Source organism: Ambystoma mexicanum, chromosome 13 (assembly GCF_040938575.1).
Source record: "Ambystoma mexicanum isolate Mex_15411 chromosome 13, UKY_AmexF1_1, whole genome shotgun sequence".
Lineage (NCBI taxonomy): Eukaryota > Metazoa > Chordata > Amphibia > Caudata > Ambystomatidae > Ambystoma > Ambystoma mexicanum.
Genome location: NC_090938.1, coordinates 40,246,158 through 40,263,243, shown reverse-complemented (window position 1 = coordinate 40,263,243; position 17,086 = coordinate 40,246,158). Strand labels below are relative to the sequence as shown.

The window sequence follows — 17,086 nt, the reverse complement described above, 5'->3', positions numbered from 1 at the left end:
TATTACAATAAGCCATGTAGGAGTGTTGCACTGGCCCATGCCTGGTACTAAATGTTATGAATGAAGGGTTGTCTTGACTCGCATATATTTCTCTCTCCCTGGAGCTTGTCCTCTCCTATGTGGTGCACTCGCAGATAGCCCCTCCCAGGGTCAGTGTTAGATAGTTTCTGCCTTTCCCTTGCCACGTAAGAGAGACTTCTTTCTAGGGAATCAGTGACAAGGCTGTCCGATTCGTCACAGTGCTCTTACAATTGGTCCAACTAGCTGTGTTTGGTGGTCCTTATAATAGGTCCTCCTAGCTGTGGCGTGGGGCTCCTTACAATAGGTCACCCTAGCTGCTTTTTGGGTCATTACAATAGGTCCACGTATCTGTGCTTTGAGGCTCCTTATAATAGGTCTTCTTTGCTGCATTTGGGGGTCCTTACAATAGATCTCCTAGCTGTGTATGGGGCCCCTCTCAATAGGTCCTCCTAGCTGCATTTGGGTTTCCTTACAATAGGACCTCCTAGCTGTGTCTGGGGGTCCTTACAATAGGTCCACCTAGCTGTGTTGGGTAGCCCTTACCATAGGTCTTCCTAACTGCGTTTGGGAGCCCTTACAAAAGGTCCTCCTACCTACGTTTGGGGGCCCTTACAATAGGTCTACCTAGCTGCATTTGGGGGTCGTTACAATAGGTCCACCTAGTTGCGTTTGGGGGTCCTTACAATAGGTCCTTCTAGCTGTGTTTCGTAGCCCATACAATAGGTCTTTCAAACTGCATTCGGGGGCCCATACAATAGGTTCACTAGGCTACAATGAGGGCCCTTACAATAGGTCCACCTAGCTACGCTTGGGGGCCCTTACAATAGGTGAACCTAGCTGCATTTGGGGGTCCTTACAATAGATCCTCCTAGTTGTGTTTGGGGGTCCTTACAATAGATCTCCCTAACTGCGTCTGGGGGCCATTACAATAGGTCTTCTTAACTGCGTCTGGGGGCCCTTACCATAGGTCCTCCTAGCCAGGTTTGGGGACCCTTACAACAGGTCCACCTAGCTGTGTTTGGGGGTCCTTACAATAGGTCCTCCTATCTGCGTTTGGGGGCTCTGACTTTAATACTTTACACTCTTTAAGGCGCAAGGACATTTTAAACTAGTTTTTATTTTTTTGAAAGGTAAAAGCGAGAATGGAAAGCACCACCTATTAGGGATCCCGTCTCTCTAGGCTCCTGAGCGGGTAGCGTGTCTGTGGTGGTTGCCGCCATCCCTGTGTCTTCGGAGGGCTGCAAAGACGCATAAATAATTAAGCCCGTACCCTTCACTCTGACCGAGACGGCGTGGCGGGTGCTCCCCACTTTGTTGGATGCCAGGCAGAAGTACTCCCCCGAATCCTCCTCAGACACACTGTTGATGCGCAGGGTTTTGTTGAAGTTTTCAAACTTCACTTTTCCAGTAGGTAGGTCGCCCCCTTTCTTAAACCACATGATGTCTGGTGCCGGCCTGTAAAGAGAAGAAAGACAGTCAATTGGCTGAAATAACTCTTCCACCAACATTCTTGGCTCCATCCCTAGGGCGCGCCTCACAATCCTGCTCTCTGCGACTGTCAAATAGCTTCTGGTGTGTTTCTCCCATACAGATAATCTAAACAACGATAGCCCAGTGTCGGATCTGAGCTGTCAATCCACTCCTTGTTTTCCCTTGTAATTCTGTTGCTCAAAACCTTCCTCTATGTAAGAACGTTCCTGTCCCAAGACGTTATCCATCTTTCTTGTAGCTGCTGATCTCAACGCCCTATTTTACCACCTCCTCCATGGCTACCACGTCCTTTTATTCACTCCCACCCCCTTAAGTAACCACCTCATCTTTGGCTCCCACTCACCCCCTGCTCCCTCCTCCTCCTCCTCTACTACCATCTCACCCTTTTCCACTCCCACCCTCTGACGTTGCCACATCCTGCTTGATCCTTTTAGCTCTCATCACTTGTACCTGCTGTACACCTCTGCCACCTCTCCGCTCTCCTCTGTCTCTCCAGCATCTGTTCGCCCACTGCTCTCCAGTCTCCAGCCTTCTCCAAATGCAAGCCTCCTGTACCTGCAACCTACATTTCCAGTCTGGATCTGGCTGCTTTTAAAGTATGCTACTCACCCTGGGTTTGTCTTTCAGTGGTGGTCTTCCCCTTAGGCATGTAATTGTGGAAGGTCTGAGATTCACGGCCATACCTGAAAAGACCTGGCTACTTTTAGCTCCCAGGGCTGGACAATACAATTGGCCTGTCTACCATCTTCGTTCTTAACCTTTGTCCCCTACCCCTCCCAGGTGCTACTTGTGCTGTTCTGAGGTCTTCGAGGTTTCCAGCATGTGATTTCAAAGCTGAAAACATACTCAGTAAGCGTTTCGAATATTTTGGTTCGCTGTGCGTGCAGGGAAATAGTAACAGTGTATCCCTGCCAGGAGAAGTCTTTGCATCCGGTGCTAAACTCTGCCATGCAGGAAGTCACAAACTGGCAGCAAATTCATATCACTCCTCTCTTGCTGGGGAAAATGATTTCTTTGATGTGTTGGGTGATACTGCAACATTATCAAAACACTTGGGCACAGCTGTGACCACTTGCTATTATTATCGAATGTGAAGAAATCATTTGTCTAAAAAGGGAAATCTATCTTTTGCTGTTGTGCTGGGTCTGCCATGAGAGAACTTTAGACTCTCTCTGATGCGGAGGGAGTTTGCTAGTATTGCCCTGCAGGGTCTCAAAAGGGGTTTCCATTGGATCTACTTCGTACAAAACCAAATGTACTTTTTCAGTTTGTAGAAGATTTGCTTTCTTGTTTTATTATAATCCTGAAATGATATAGAATCATTTACATTCCTTATTGATCAAGGTAGAGATGTATACAAATCTTCTAAAAATTGAATACGAGGTCAAAAAGTAAAAGATGAAACAAATAGTGTCATGCTTACAAATACAGCCGAATAGGTAAAGTACACACCATTAAGATAAGAAATTGCAATTCATTCTTAAAAATCCAGAGCGCACTAAATATAAATATATACTAATTTATATCTTCAACTCGTTTCTTATGACTTTTTTATTTTCTGTTTGTACAGCTGTCAGTTGATACAAGTATAGGCCCTGAAGAAGCTTAGACATTGTATACTTTTAAATGTTGAGAAACACGTGTTGGCCAGGCAATTTGATTGCATGAGGTGTAAAGTAAATTTACTTTTGTATGAAATAGATACAATAGAATCATTGATCTATTACGAGTTATAATAAGTGTTTGGCTTTGCACTTAAAAATATTGAATTTTCAGCATTGCAGCAATTCATCAGATAAAAATGTATTCATGAACTAGTATCATATCACATGACTTGACTTAATGTTTGTTATGTATGTGTAACAAATTGTTCGATGCATATACATTAGAATATTGTTCGAAAGAATATTTATCTTTGAGAATTTTTCAAAGTTTAAGTTAAGTTAATAAGAATAAGATTTAAGGACAATGGCCTTCATTACGACTTTGGCGGTAGCCATGACGCTATTGGCAGCATAGCTGCCGCCAAAATCGGGTCTGGGTCCGGGTTCCCAGAATGGGGAATTACCGGGCCATTCTGAGTTCGGAGGGCCCGGTAATTCCTCCCCTCAGGAACCCGGGCCCGGACCTTCCCCATTCCCATTCAGCCCCCATAGGGCTGAATGGGAGAGGGAGCAAACAACGGGCTGATTACAAGCGGCCCGTTGTTTGCTCCCTCTTCCCCTCGCGGGACACGCTCTGCACATCTGGTAAAACCAGACGTGCGGAGCGGGTCCCGCGAGGGGACCTCGTAATCAGGCGGTACGGGGTTGACAGCGCCGGCACCTTTACCAGCGCTGTTAACCCCTTACCGCCTGACTTATAATGAGGCCCAATATTTTGTAATAGGTGCTTGTTAAATGTGTGTGAAAACAACCAGTAGATGCACTGATGTACATTTCTAGCTTTCCTGTCCATTGAAATCTAAGCAGTTCACATAAACCCAGTGCTCTGCCACTAAAGGCAGGAACTGGTAAACAAACCGTACAGGGATACGTACACTCCTGAGGCGATGCACTCCAGCAGCAGGTCCTCCCCTCGCAGCACCATCTTACTGCTGGATGTTCCCGAAGGAACCATGAATGCGGGGGTTTTCTCAACCACCCCTCGGGCTGAAAGAGGAAAGAGAAGAGCCATCAAGGATCCTGCCTCCCTGTGGGCACTATGCAGAAGCTATGGCACAATGCGTGGTGAGCATCCTGCATTTGCGCTGTTAATCCCGCTCCTCCACAGAGGGCCTATGTTTCACCTATGACCACGGGACAGAACCGTCTGCGGGTCTTACAAGAAACAGGCACTGGGTATCATACTGCCATCCTATGAGGACACATGCACAAAGTGCCTTAAGGTTAACAGTTTTGTAGCTTCACTTAAACCATGTGTAACTGAACAATATACATTTCTAAAGTCAATTTTGAACACAACTTTGACGGCAGGGACATGAATACAAGTTAAACTTTGTTACAGAGACAGTTTGCATAGAAATGCCCCTCCACTAACCAGCTACTAGATCTGGTTCTTGGAATAGGAGGCCTTTGCATCTTCTTGATGCACCGTCCCTCCATTGCAGACAGATGCTTTATGCAGAGAGCTGTGTAAATATGGATCCATAAACACATAATAGGACATGCAAGAAGGAAAGGGGGAGCATTGGAGTTAATATCAGTCAGTTATCAGTCAACCATTCCTGGCTACTGGCGTGAAATAACCACTTGTGCCGCGGGGCTAGCTCACATTCCTCCTCACATAGTATTAGTGTTGGTAAGTCCGTTAGTCACTGTAAGGTAAATATTTATCATATTTTGTTCACTTTGTAGATGACAAAACAAATGTTTGCACCCAAAGCAGCCATACAATTCATTGCTTGGTATCTTAACTTTAGGCAGATAAAAAATATGTGTATATGGTTAATTAAATATTCCCATAAATCTTTTTAGGCCTGAATCAAAGAGCAGAGAACCAAAAAGGCAATTCTATAACGGGATGAAATGAGAAACTGACGGATTAGGTTGCCAGCACAACCATCCATATGAACTTGCGGAGATGATCATTAAACAGATTGACCCCTTTCACTGAAGATCAGTCTATATAAGGTCCCTTCCCTCGCAGAGCTACATTTATTTCCTGTACATTGGCCAACTAAATGAGTCCAAGAGAGCCACCATCCACTGACTGACCGAACGCAACCGCAACAAACAGGCCCTAAGGATCCAGAGTCAGTGGACGCAACGGCCGTGGGTGGGGGACGCTTAATACAGTTCGCAGTCAGTTTCCAAGGTGTCAACCTCATATGAATGGGCACTTGGAGGTCACCCGTATGAGGGAAGCTGTCCATGGACGGGCAGAGGGTCACGTTACAGTCACATGCGCTTACAGCAATGGAAGCAGACTACACTTAAATGTATATGGTGCCATGTAAAAAAGGGCATTAAAAAGAGGGCTCTGGAGAGTCGCAAATGAAGGGTGCAAGTGTGTTCTTTATTTTACAAACAATGACATTTGAGAACCGGAGAAAGAAGTCTACCAATGCATCGTTCATACAAAATCTAAAGCAGCAGCCACTACATGATATGAACAGCCTGGCTTGATACATTGGGTAGCAAATTCCAGTAGGGAACTGATACATCAGAACTGATTACGTATCTACAGGTATGTGTCTACTAGGAAGACCCCTGATTACACAAGGAGGCATCTCAACACCCCTTTTTAAAAGTCCCTCAGCCAATCTACCTAGACACCCGAATACCCAGAGGGATCTCAACATCCCGTTATTAATCTTCCTCCTGCCAATCTACCCAAATATCTTCTATATTCCTATGTAAAGACGTTGTCCTCCATCTCAACAAGATTCTCATTAATCTCACTTTACTATCAGTAAACAGACAGATCCAACAATCAATGTTGGTGCCTAGGAAAGGTGCTGGGCAGGCTTGACCTTGCCTAGGAGGACACAGGGGCCTGAACATCCAGGAATCCTTCTATCCTCCCTTACTCCTCATCTCATCTTCTCTTCCTAGAACCTTATAAAGCCGTGGCTTTAAAGCCCAGTCCCGCATTTGCACGAGGAAAGGTCAAGACAACACAAAGCACGATCCAGGGCTGCCCCTGATAGAAGCATGCTCACAAACACCATTGTTCTCTATTCCTCTTAAGATTTCATGTCTGTTCCCATCATGAGCGACAGGATACTCCACTGCTGGGGGATGGGAGCGAGTGGGCTGTCCTTCCAAAACTATTAATTACTGTAAGTGAGTCTACATGTCCATGAGGCGATCTAGACTTGATCTAGTCTTGATCTGCCTAAGAAACGAGCTATGCTTTCTTCCTGATTGGCTTATGAGGGTCCCCAGTTGGGTATCTGACCAGAAAATAAAGAAAGCCAACAAGAGAAACATAATAAGCAGTCCTAATCCAATGGACGGTGGCAATCTAGCACACGCGCTGTAATAACATAAGACAGGAGAGTGGCCACAGACAATGATAGGCTCTACAGTGAGAGGCCAGCGGAGCTTTCCCATTCAAACTCACGCTGCGCCACTGAAAGGCATTGAACAGCAACACTGACCTCAGAATGACCTGGGAGTTCATAGTATTGCCCAAGCAAGAATCCTCAGGTCTACTCGTTGGATGAAAGCCTTTAAACACGTTGAGGCAATTGTTTCTGTTGCTATAACACCAGAAACTCTTGGATGGCGTTCTATATTTTCTGCAAGACCACTCATAACCAATGTTTTCATGAATATATGCTTTGCCTACATTTTCAGCCCCCTAAGATCGGAAAGTGAAACAGAAATTAATCAGTGTGGGTTTTCACAACATACATGAAATGGAGACCATAGCAGGATAGCGCGGCCTCCATCTGTGGGAGGGAGGGGGCACATTTCAGCCAATATATTTAGAAAAAGGGATCAGTCTCTTTAGCCGTTCGGTCACTGGAGACCCGCTTTGATAGTAGAGGCAGCACTTCAGTGCCTTCCTAAATACATGCTTGCTCTTTCTCTGGGAGTAGGTTTCTACAGTGAGAAGGGAGTGCAACACTTACTCATCAATCTTTTCCCACTCTGGATGGGTGGACGTCTAATTTAGCCTCTCAAGAGGGTTTGGATTGAGATGAGGGAGTTTTCACAGTTTTCACTCTACAGCAAGTGTCTCCAAGGTGAGAATGAATATCGGCCTCGGACCTGAAATCAGCTGGAAATCTTTGAACTGAGCAATTTTCTAGACGGGGCAAAGTAGGGCTTGGTTTGAGTCCCCTTTTGATGTTTGTAGTCTGGAACGAAAATCTTAGAATGGCAAATGGTGTTTTACCCCACTCATTCAATCAGTGGCCACCTTCAAGGGCTAGATTGGAGGTCAGCATTTATACGAGAGCCGATCATGCATTTTTCGTATTCATTCACTGTGTGTCCTATAGAACAGCCACCTTCAAAGACTAGAGTGGAGTTCAGCATTCATACGAAAGTCAACGCTCATTGTTCATATTCATTAAATGTGTGGCATATAGAACGGCCCCTCCAAAGACTAAAGTGAAGTTCAGCATTCATACAAGAGGCAATTGCTCAATTGTTTACATTCATTGCTATGTGTAGCCAATAGAACGGCCTTCTCCAGAGGCGAGAGTCCACTCTAGCTTCTGGAGACGGCCGTTCTAAAGGCTACACATAGCAATGAATGTAAACAATTGATACAAGATCCGATCAGCATTTATACAAGATCCGATCATTCATTAGTCACACTTATTCACTCTGTGTACTACAGAATGATCACCTCTGAGGGAAAGAGGAGACTTCAGTCAGTGTGTGGGAAGTGGAACCCTAATGATCATAGCCATTCAATCTTTGGTCCCTAAAGAAAGATGGCGATAGGGAGCTCAGGCCTTTGGCCCCTTCAATAGCTGAACTGTTGTAATGCGCCACCTCGAGGAAGGAGCGGACACTGGTGATTTGGTTCATCCCGCCATTCACGTCAACAGTGCATTCCATAATGGTGCTTCTGAACTAAGACTGCTCAAGTGATTCTGGGAATGTATGTGAGATCACTGGAAGTTACTGAGATGTCCACAATACCTGTGAGTGACTGATGTACATCGAGTATGATTCTGTGCTTACCTTTTCCTGATCATTTACCACCAACCCACATCCTTAAATAATGTACTCCACCGTTACTCAGAGTACTGTTCCTTCTCCAGTCCCTTCTTATGAGCATGCAAGCCAGATGTGAAAAAGGGACCCCGAAGTGGCTGCAGGCCTATTGTTGGCTAGCGTGCAACAGGTGTGTTGTGAGTAATAGCACCATTCAATCAAACACCTTGTTAGCAGTATTATGAGCTAGTTAGTCGGGTTAGCGTTCAGTGCTACAGACGCGACAGTCGACTCACCACTGTATATATCAGTGTGGTTCAGAGAGGAGTACATTGCAGACTCATTACGGGGATTCTCTGTAATAAACAAAAGAACATGAGCGCAGCAAATGCAACAAAAGCATGCGCGGAATAAGGCAGGAGCAACACAGGAGAGCATAACAGCCTGCGCACACAGAGGAGCGAGCAACTGAAAAAGGAACCAATCCATGGAGCGAGCAAGGCAGGGGTCACAGGGGGAGCGGCATCATGTGCAAGATGGAAGTCACAGGGAAAGGAGGTTGGTACGACAGCACCCAAACATATACATAGCGAGGGCAGGAGGAAGCCAGAAGGATAGCGAGCTCTAACACCCATGCACAGGGGCTGTAGTAAGAATAGAGAGGTGTGTAGTATTGAAGAAGCTGCTACTAGGATGAAGAAAAAGGGATTAACATCACATGCATAGCAAGAAAGGGGTCACAGCAAAGAAGTGGATGTGGCGGCAACATAACCGAGGACAGGAGGAAATCACAAGGACAGAGGACTCTCGGGCTCATGCAGAAAGATTAGAGCTGTGCAAAGCGTTAAAAAAGCTGCCACCGGGATGGAGCCAGAGTCAGCATCCACATATAAGCATAGAGCAGACGAATGGAGGATGTGAGCAGTAGAAACATTAGCGAGATGCATAACAGCCACAAGGAAAGAGGAAGCGGCGTCAAAGGATTCAAAAAGGGAGAAGGGAGTTACCAGTTCAGAGGGTGGGAGTCTCAAGACTAGCACATGGAAGAGGAGAAAGCGTCAGAGGAAGAAGGAGGTTACAAGGCTGTGCATGGGGGAAAGGATTCACTGCGCTACAGGGTGGTGGTTATGGCACTTGCAGACAGAGGAAAATGAGAATAGACAAGGAAGAAAACAAAGGAAGTTGAAAAAACGGACACATTGACAGAACAGAAACTGAAGGCATATGGCATGATCTAGGCAACGAGAGAGAGTAAACTGTGCAGGGGCAACTAAATGAGGCTCAAGAGCAAGAGAAAAAACAATCACGAAAGAAGAGAAACTGAAGGGAGAAAAACACTTGAGAATGATCAGGAAAAAGAAGTGACAAAACACCTAGATCTAGAATCTAGAAGGACGAGTAGTGTGAGACGAACCAGGGAAGGATGACACTGAACAGCAAGCATGCCAAGGAGACATGACACACACAGGATCAAAAAAACTGGTCAGCGAAGGGGGAGATACACACAGGTAGGATGCAGAGGAAGACAGAGGCACCAGAAAATAGCAGGAACCTAAAGACTGGAGTGAGGAACAATACTAGGAGGAGGCAGTGCACAGAGAGGAATCTTCAGCAAACAGGAGACTAGGTACAAACAGAGACGTCATATGGAAAGTGGTCAATAGAAACGGACAGAACACATAAAGAAACTCACAGGGAACAGAAACTGATGCCAATAGGCAGGAGGGACAGACACACACACAAACACACACACACACACACACATGGATCAACAAAGAACAGACGCTTGAAAACATAAGGGGAAAGGGAGCGAAGCCTGTAGAACGATCAAGTGACCGAGAAAGATCACACAGTAGAATAGACCAGAAATGACAGGGCTCTCAGACCTAAAGCGGTGAGAACCACAAGGGAGAACTTTCAAACATAGTAGACAGCAGAGGAGCTACAACTAAATGTTATGACACAGAGATAAAGCCTCAAACCAATTAGGGCTGTTTTTCTCCAAGTGCTAGGAAAGGAGTAACAGTGATGCGTGGCAGCCATCACAGTTCAATGGTCTGCAAGCTCACATTTGGCCAATTAGGATTTTTCAAAGAGACAGCGTGAATCCAATACAGTGTCAAGCAGAGCACTATATTAGTGAGGACTACTGAGACATGCTCGACAGCTCGTTTCTAGAACCTGTAAGGACAAGGATTGGTGAATGGCAGCCGGACTTTGAGGTTCTTCACACATGTTGCTCTTCACTGGATGTTCCAGTGCTAGGCGTCTAGTTCACAGGACAAAGCCAGGTAGCTGTCCATAAGCTGTTCAATGCAGCTTTTTCAAATGCTAGCATTTGAGCCCCAGTAAACCTAGATAGTTCTGTTCTCAGTTTAAACTTTAGATGTGCAAGTTGCTGTATACATAGATATGTTGTGCTCTACTATGACCCTGTGGGTTATACCCATGGAATTCCTAGGCCAGCCAGTGCTCAGTTTATGCACACTGTTGTATCTAATTTACCTGAACCCTACACTGCTAACCGTGATGTATCATTCAGCTAGAGAATGTTCTGGCACTGGTAGCACTGTATCTTTGGCCTAGAGAATGTTCTGTTGGCTGCACCAGTATCACTGTATCTTTGGGCTAGAGTATGATCTGTTGGCTGCACCAGTATCACTGTATCTTTGGGCTAGAGTATGATCGGTTGGCTGGCACTGGTATCTTTGGGCTAGAGATGGGTCTTTTGGCTGGCACTGGTATCACTGTATCTTTGGACTAGAGTATGATCAGTTGGCTGGCACTGGTATCACTGCATCTTTGGGCTAGAGTATGATCTGTTGGCTGGCACTGGTATCTTTGGGCTAGAGATGGGTCTTTTGGCTGGCACTGGTATCACTGTATCTTTGGACTAGAGTATGATCAGTTGGCTGGCACTGGTATCACTGCATCTTTGGGCTAGAGAATGATCTGTTGGCTGGCACTGGTAACATTGTTTCTTTGGCTAGCACTGGTATCACTGTATCCTTGTGCTAGAGAATGATCTGTTGGCTAGCACTGGTGTCATTGTACCTTAGGGCTAGAGAGTGAACTGTTAGCGGGCACTGGTATCACTGTATCCTTGTGCTAGAGAATGATCTGTTGGCTGGCACTGGTGTCATTGTACCTTTGGGCTAGAGAGTGAACTGTTAGCGGGCACTGGTATCACTGTATCCTTGGGCTAGAGAATGATCTGTTGGCTGGCACTGGTGTCATTGTATCTTTGGGCTAGAGAGTGAACTGTTAGCGGGCACTGGTATCACTGTATCCTTGGGCTAGAGAATGATCTGTTGGCTAGCACTGGTGTCATTGTACCTTTGGGCTAGAGAGTGAACTGTTAGCGGGCACTGGTATCACTGTATCCTTGGGCTAGAGAATGATCTGTTGGCTGGCACTGGTGTCATTGTATCTTTGGGCTAGAGAGTGAACTGTTAGCGGGCACTGGTATCACTGTATCCTTGGGCTAGAGAATGATCTGTTGGTTGGCACTGGTGTCATTGTATCTTTGGGCTAGAGAGTGAACTGTTAGCAGGCACTGGTATCACTGTATCTTTGGGCTAGAGAATGATAGGTTGGCTGGCACGGGTATCACTGTACCTTTGGGTCAGTGAATGGTCTGTTGGCTGCCATTGGTATCAATGTATCTTTGGCCTAGAGAATGATCTGTTGGCTGGCACGGGTATCACTGTATTGTTGGGCTAGAGAATGGTCTGCTGGCTGGCACCGGTATCATTGTTTCTTTTGCTGGCACTGGTATCACTCTATCTTTGGGCTAGAGTGAACTGTTAGCGGGCACTGTTATCACTGTATCTTTGAGCTAGAGAATGATCTGTTGGCTGGCACAGGTATCACTGTATTGTTGGGCTAGAGAATGGTCTGCTGGCTGGCACCGGTGTCATTGTTTCTTTGGCTGGCACTGGTATCACTGCACCTTTGGGCTAGAGAATGATCTGTTGGCTGGCACTGGTATCACTGTACATTTGGGTCAGCGAATGGTCTGTTGGCTGCCATTGGTATCAATGTATCTTTGGCCTAGAGAATGATCTGTTGGCTGGCACGGGTATCACTGTATTGTTGGGCTAGAGAATGGTCTTCTGGCTGGCACTGGTATCTTTAGGCTAGAGACTGGGCTGTTGGCTGGCACTGGTATCACTGTATCTTTGCGCTAGAGAGTGATCTGTTGACTGGCACTGGTATCACTCTATCTTTGGGCTAGAGATTGAGCTGTTGGTTGGCACCAGTATCACAGTCCTTGGCACAACTCTGTTTCATGACATGATTCAGATTCATTCAAAACCTTCCACCCATCACTTTTGTGCTTACTGTTTGTCTCACTATGTGAGAGAGGGTATGCCCAGACGTGGGACCCTTGCTCGCTGCACCATAGGGAACGAAGCTGCACCTCACTGAGGAGGCCCAACAAGGCCGAAACATGTTTGGGGTTGCTTGTGTTTCCGTGCACGGGGGACCTGGCCTAGCAGTTCGGGCTGGGCTGCTACCATTGGTGGCAGTACCTGACTGATTTGCATATGTCTGGACCCCTTTTGCAATGGCGCAGACAGGCTAAACACGGTGGTGTGGAATGTTGCCCAGAGCAACGGCAGTGGTTCAGATTCACTCAAAACCTTCCACCCATCACTTTTGTGCTTACAGGGATTTAATACTTCCAGTTTTTCGAGGCTATGGTGGAAGTCTAAACCATGAGGGTATCTTTAGGCGTGAGATCCAGTATTGCAAGGGGGGTGCATGCTTTGCTGATGCCATAGGGTTTTTTCACAGGTAAGGCTATAGTGGCCACTGCTCTGTTTCATGGTTTTAGGGAGCTATGCAAATGGTATTGCCAGGCTACATGTGGTTCAGTTTCCCGACACCCTACAATTCTGAGCCTTCATTTCACTAGATCAGCCAGTGCTCTATTTGATGCACCCTAAGAATGCATGCCCTGCATACCCAGGTGACCAGAGGCTTCCAAAGGCTGTAGTCCCTTGTAGCTCAAGGCTGGGCTGTGACCTGCTGCCAACCCTGGGCGGGTTTACTCTACCTATCTCAATAGTGGCCAAGGCTCTGGTTCACTGCAGTGTGTGGGTGTAGCACCCCGATTGCTGTAATCTGGACAGCACTCAGCTTGTACCTTCGTGCTGCTACTGTAATGATATCTCTAAGCTGCTCATTGTCTGTTTCGAATCGCCCTAGAGGTTGACGCCCCTGGTGTTTTACTCAGTTAGCTGCATATACAAAGAAAACAAGAGGGGGTAATCAGCGTGCAAGATGGTCAGAAAGAACAAGCACATCTATTTGGAGGACTCACAGTGCATTTGAGAGTGATAAGCATCAGAACAAAATAGCAAAACAGCAGATTTTAGAGCTTTTAAACATGAATAGAACTTGGCCACATAGACAAGAAACACCTGCAGTGTTAAATGTAAGAAACACCTGTTTGATAGAAAGGTGGATTAGTGAACCAGGGACAACAAAAAAAGCACAGTGCATATTAAAAAGGCGACAGTATTGAAATCCCACTTTCCTTAAGACAATGGTTGTTCTCACCGGGGCCCCAAGATCAGTCATTACTCAGTTAACTGCCTACAAATATCTATTAGGTATTGAAGAAACTGACAGACTCTGATCATCTCAGTGTGTTGGAGCCAGTGCCCCAGATAAGATTATGAAGTAGGAGCATTTTACTCCCTATTTTTATTGTTTGGGAGTATTTTCCTTTTTTAGGTAGTAACAGTGGCTGGTAAACACCTTATCTGTAGGGCTGGTAGGACCCTAACGGGGATATAATATATATATATATATATATTATTTTTTTTCCCAGACTCAAGTGACAACTTTATTCATAAAATGTACATTTATTAACAGTTTTGCAAACTGTTCAAGTACAAAATTCTAACAAATCAATTCTTTTCAAGAAAATCAATGTGTTAAGGGACCAATACATGCAAGATATGGCATTTATAACACACTATGTACAAGTGTTTCAAGGCGCGACGATGCAAGGGAGGGGGAACGGATGAAAGACAAAGAACAGCGATCTGACTAGGCCTAGTGACATTGAGATCATGCAAATGCAGGGGAGCAGGAGGGGATAAGTGCTGGGGGTGTGGGGGTAGGATGGGCAAGTGCAGGTCATGGAATCAATACAAGTAGAGCAGCCAACAGGTGGAAAGTGTGAGTGTGAAAAGTGCAGACAACATGTGTCTAATAAGTGCAGGAGGGGGGAGTGTAGGGTTCCAGATATAGACCACGAGTGCAGGGGATGCCAGGAGGCAGTACAGGTGTGCAACAAGACGGGCAGGGACCTGGGCCCGAGTTCAGAGGGTAGCCAGGTGAACCAGTGCAGTATCAGACAGCAGATCAGCAGGGGAGAGGAAGAGAGAAGGCAGAAGCAAAGAGGAAGGTCTTGAGCTGCTTCCGGAACCGGAGATGGTTCTGCTTACATTTCAGAGAGGCAGGAAAGCTGTTCTAGGCGCCAGCCGAAGAAAGAGATCTGCCACCAACTCGTTGCTTGGAGAAGCGACTGCCCCTCAAGGAGTTGGAGGAGCGAAGAGGCTGAGTAGGAAGCTATTTCCTAAGAGAGAGTTGGAGGCACTGCGGTCCCAGACCCCAGAAGGCCTTGTGGACAATGCTGAGGGTCTTTAACTTGATCCTTTGAGCCAATTGAGAGATTTCAGGGCTTGAGAGATAGGATCCCTGGGCTTGAGGCCAAGAACAAGTCTTGCAGTCCTGTTTGGGATGGGTTGTAGAGGACGGAGAATAGAGGCAGGTATATTTAGAAAAAGGCTGTTGCAGTAGTCCAGCCTAGAGAGAACCAGAGCTCTGGAGACAGTGAGCTTCTGGGGGAAGGTGAGGAAAGGAAGAATACCTCTGAGGAGGTGCAGATGGTAGTTCTACTTCTTAGGGACATCAGAGATGTGAGGAGAGTGTGGAGTCGAAGATGACCCAGCGGTTCTTAACCTCAAAGGTGGGAGCAGGAAGAGGGCCCAGTGTGGGCGGCCAGTGGGCGGATCATATACCCTGTCGCTGGTGGGGCATCCAGTTCTCAATCAGTGAGACAACCATCTACAATCACCCTCAAATACAGCTGCCAGAACCGACCTTCACTTATAAACAAGGGGTATCTTGGTTGGATGTGCTGGGTTTATGGCACTTGTCTGCAACCTACAGCTCTCCAGATGTTTTGGACTAAGACTCCCATGATCCTTCAGCATTGTATATGCTACCTGGGGATGATGGGAGTTGCAGTCCAAAAACTCTCGGGAGCTAAAGGATGGAAACCTCCGGTTTATGGTTTGCCCCGATTCCTGCCACTGTTGCAATAATGTAGGCATTCTTTATCAAGGAGGACTTTGGAAAGATTTGCATTGATGATGATGTCATTGATGTTGGATCAATTATTTAATTGATTCTGTATAGAAAACATTACATAAGTAGACACCCTTACACCAGGGGTCTGCGACCGTTGGCTCTCCAGATGTTTTGGACTCTGCTCTCATCATCCCTAGCCAACAATGGGCAGGGATCATGGGAATTGTAGTCCAAAAGATCCAGAGCGCAAAAGTCACAGACCCCTGCCAGGCACTCAGTAACCACACATCACGTGCACATTCAATTGCAAGCGTCACTGCAACTCGACTCGTGCACTGCTACAGCTCATACTTTCTACGGTCATTTAAAAGACACCCCTGGAAAGAGGGAGACGTGCACTTTGCTGAAAATAAGTCTCTTTGTCCTGCACTCTTCCTATTTCTGGTTTCATGCACCCCCAATTTCACTTGGTAACAGACATTTTATGTCCCATGTTTCGCTCTTTCAGTAGCCCTAAACATGTTTGCCCAGCTCTGCTGAACCAGGCACAGTTATCCCTGCAGCTGTTTCAAAAAAGCATTCTATGGTTTCAGAGGCTCCCAAATTGGGCCCTTACATTCGTTTCTCAGTGTGCTGCTATTGAAAGCTGTTCTCTTCTTAGCGCTTCCCGCCAGATCTAAGGAAGACATGTGAGTTGCTCAGCCACCATCGCCTCAGTTCTGGCGAGGGCTCCCCCCAAGAAAGGGGAGCTGGGAAACAGTGGTACCTGGAGCCGCCACCTTTGTTTGCGTTCCTGTCTGGGGCTCTCCTGCAGTCTGTGAGCATTTCTAGATGTGATGGCGCTTCCAGAGGACGTATGCCACCTGAGAAGGGGTCTGAAAAGATAGGAGCTACTTCCCTGTAACTGAAGTTCTCCTGCATGGCATTGTTTAATCGATTGACATGCTATGCATAGTCCCCCACCCTCAGAATCATTGCTCTATAAGTGCCATAGACATAGGAGCAGAACTAAAATGATTATCCTGGCCACCTCATATTGGGTTGTTTACTCCCTGATCAATGAAGTGTCTAATTCTAGACTCTTCTGGGTGCCATCTTCAGGTTTGCAGGTGCAGTTGTGTACCTCGTTTGCCACTTTTGCCCACCATGCCTTGAAGTTTGTGAATCTATGAACGGTGCCAGTGCTGGAGAGTTGAAGTTACAGGCAAGTAACCTTGTCATTCTGCAGAATAGGATCCTTCATAGATGCACATGCTTTATATAGATCACAGAGTAATACACTACATGTAACAAAGGCCAGATGTGGGGGGCAGTAGGCAAACAGCTCTGCTTAAAAAACAGATCCCGTAGCACAGCTTCTACCCCTGCTGGATCCACCCTCTCGTGTCGGCATCCCAACAGTGCTATTTGATGAAGGTGGAACAAGTTACTTACCTGTAACTCCGGTTCTCCAGCATTGGTATCTTTCATAGATCCACATGTTGTGTATATTTCCCGCCGTCAAGCTGGGAATCCTAGGTAAAATAGAGCAGTGTAAATTAAACTGAAACTTCAGTCACTTTAGTGCTCTATCGTCGTCGTTTTGGGTCATACTGCCACAGACGATAGGAAATACTCCCTTA

The 17,086-nt window shown here is 46.3% G+C and overlaps 1 protein-coding gene across 14 annotated transcripts in view; it reads right to left on the bottom strand.

Annotated features, from left to right (window-relative positions):
* NFASC (neurofascin) overlaps positions 1–17,086 on the bottom strand; it is a 687,691-nt gene that overhangs the window by 247,339 nt on the left and 423,266 nt on the right. For 10 of the 14 annotated variants that reach the window (XM_069633119.1, XM_069633129.1, XM_069633127.1 and 7 more), the window contains 3 exons: positions 8,429–8,488; positions 4,052–4,163; positions 1,292–1,476 (listed from right to left, as the gene is read on the bottom strand). In XM_069633119.1, the coding sequence (XP_069489220.1) occupies positions 1,292–1,476; positions 4,052–4,163; positions 8,429–8,488 (357 nt within the window). The remainder of the gene's footprint in view (positions 1–1,291; positions 1,477–4,051; positions 4,164–8,428; positions 8,489–17,086) is intronic. The other 4 variants (XM_069633125.1, XM_069633128.1, XM_069633132.1 and 1 more) reach the window with 1 other exon arrangement.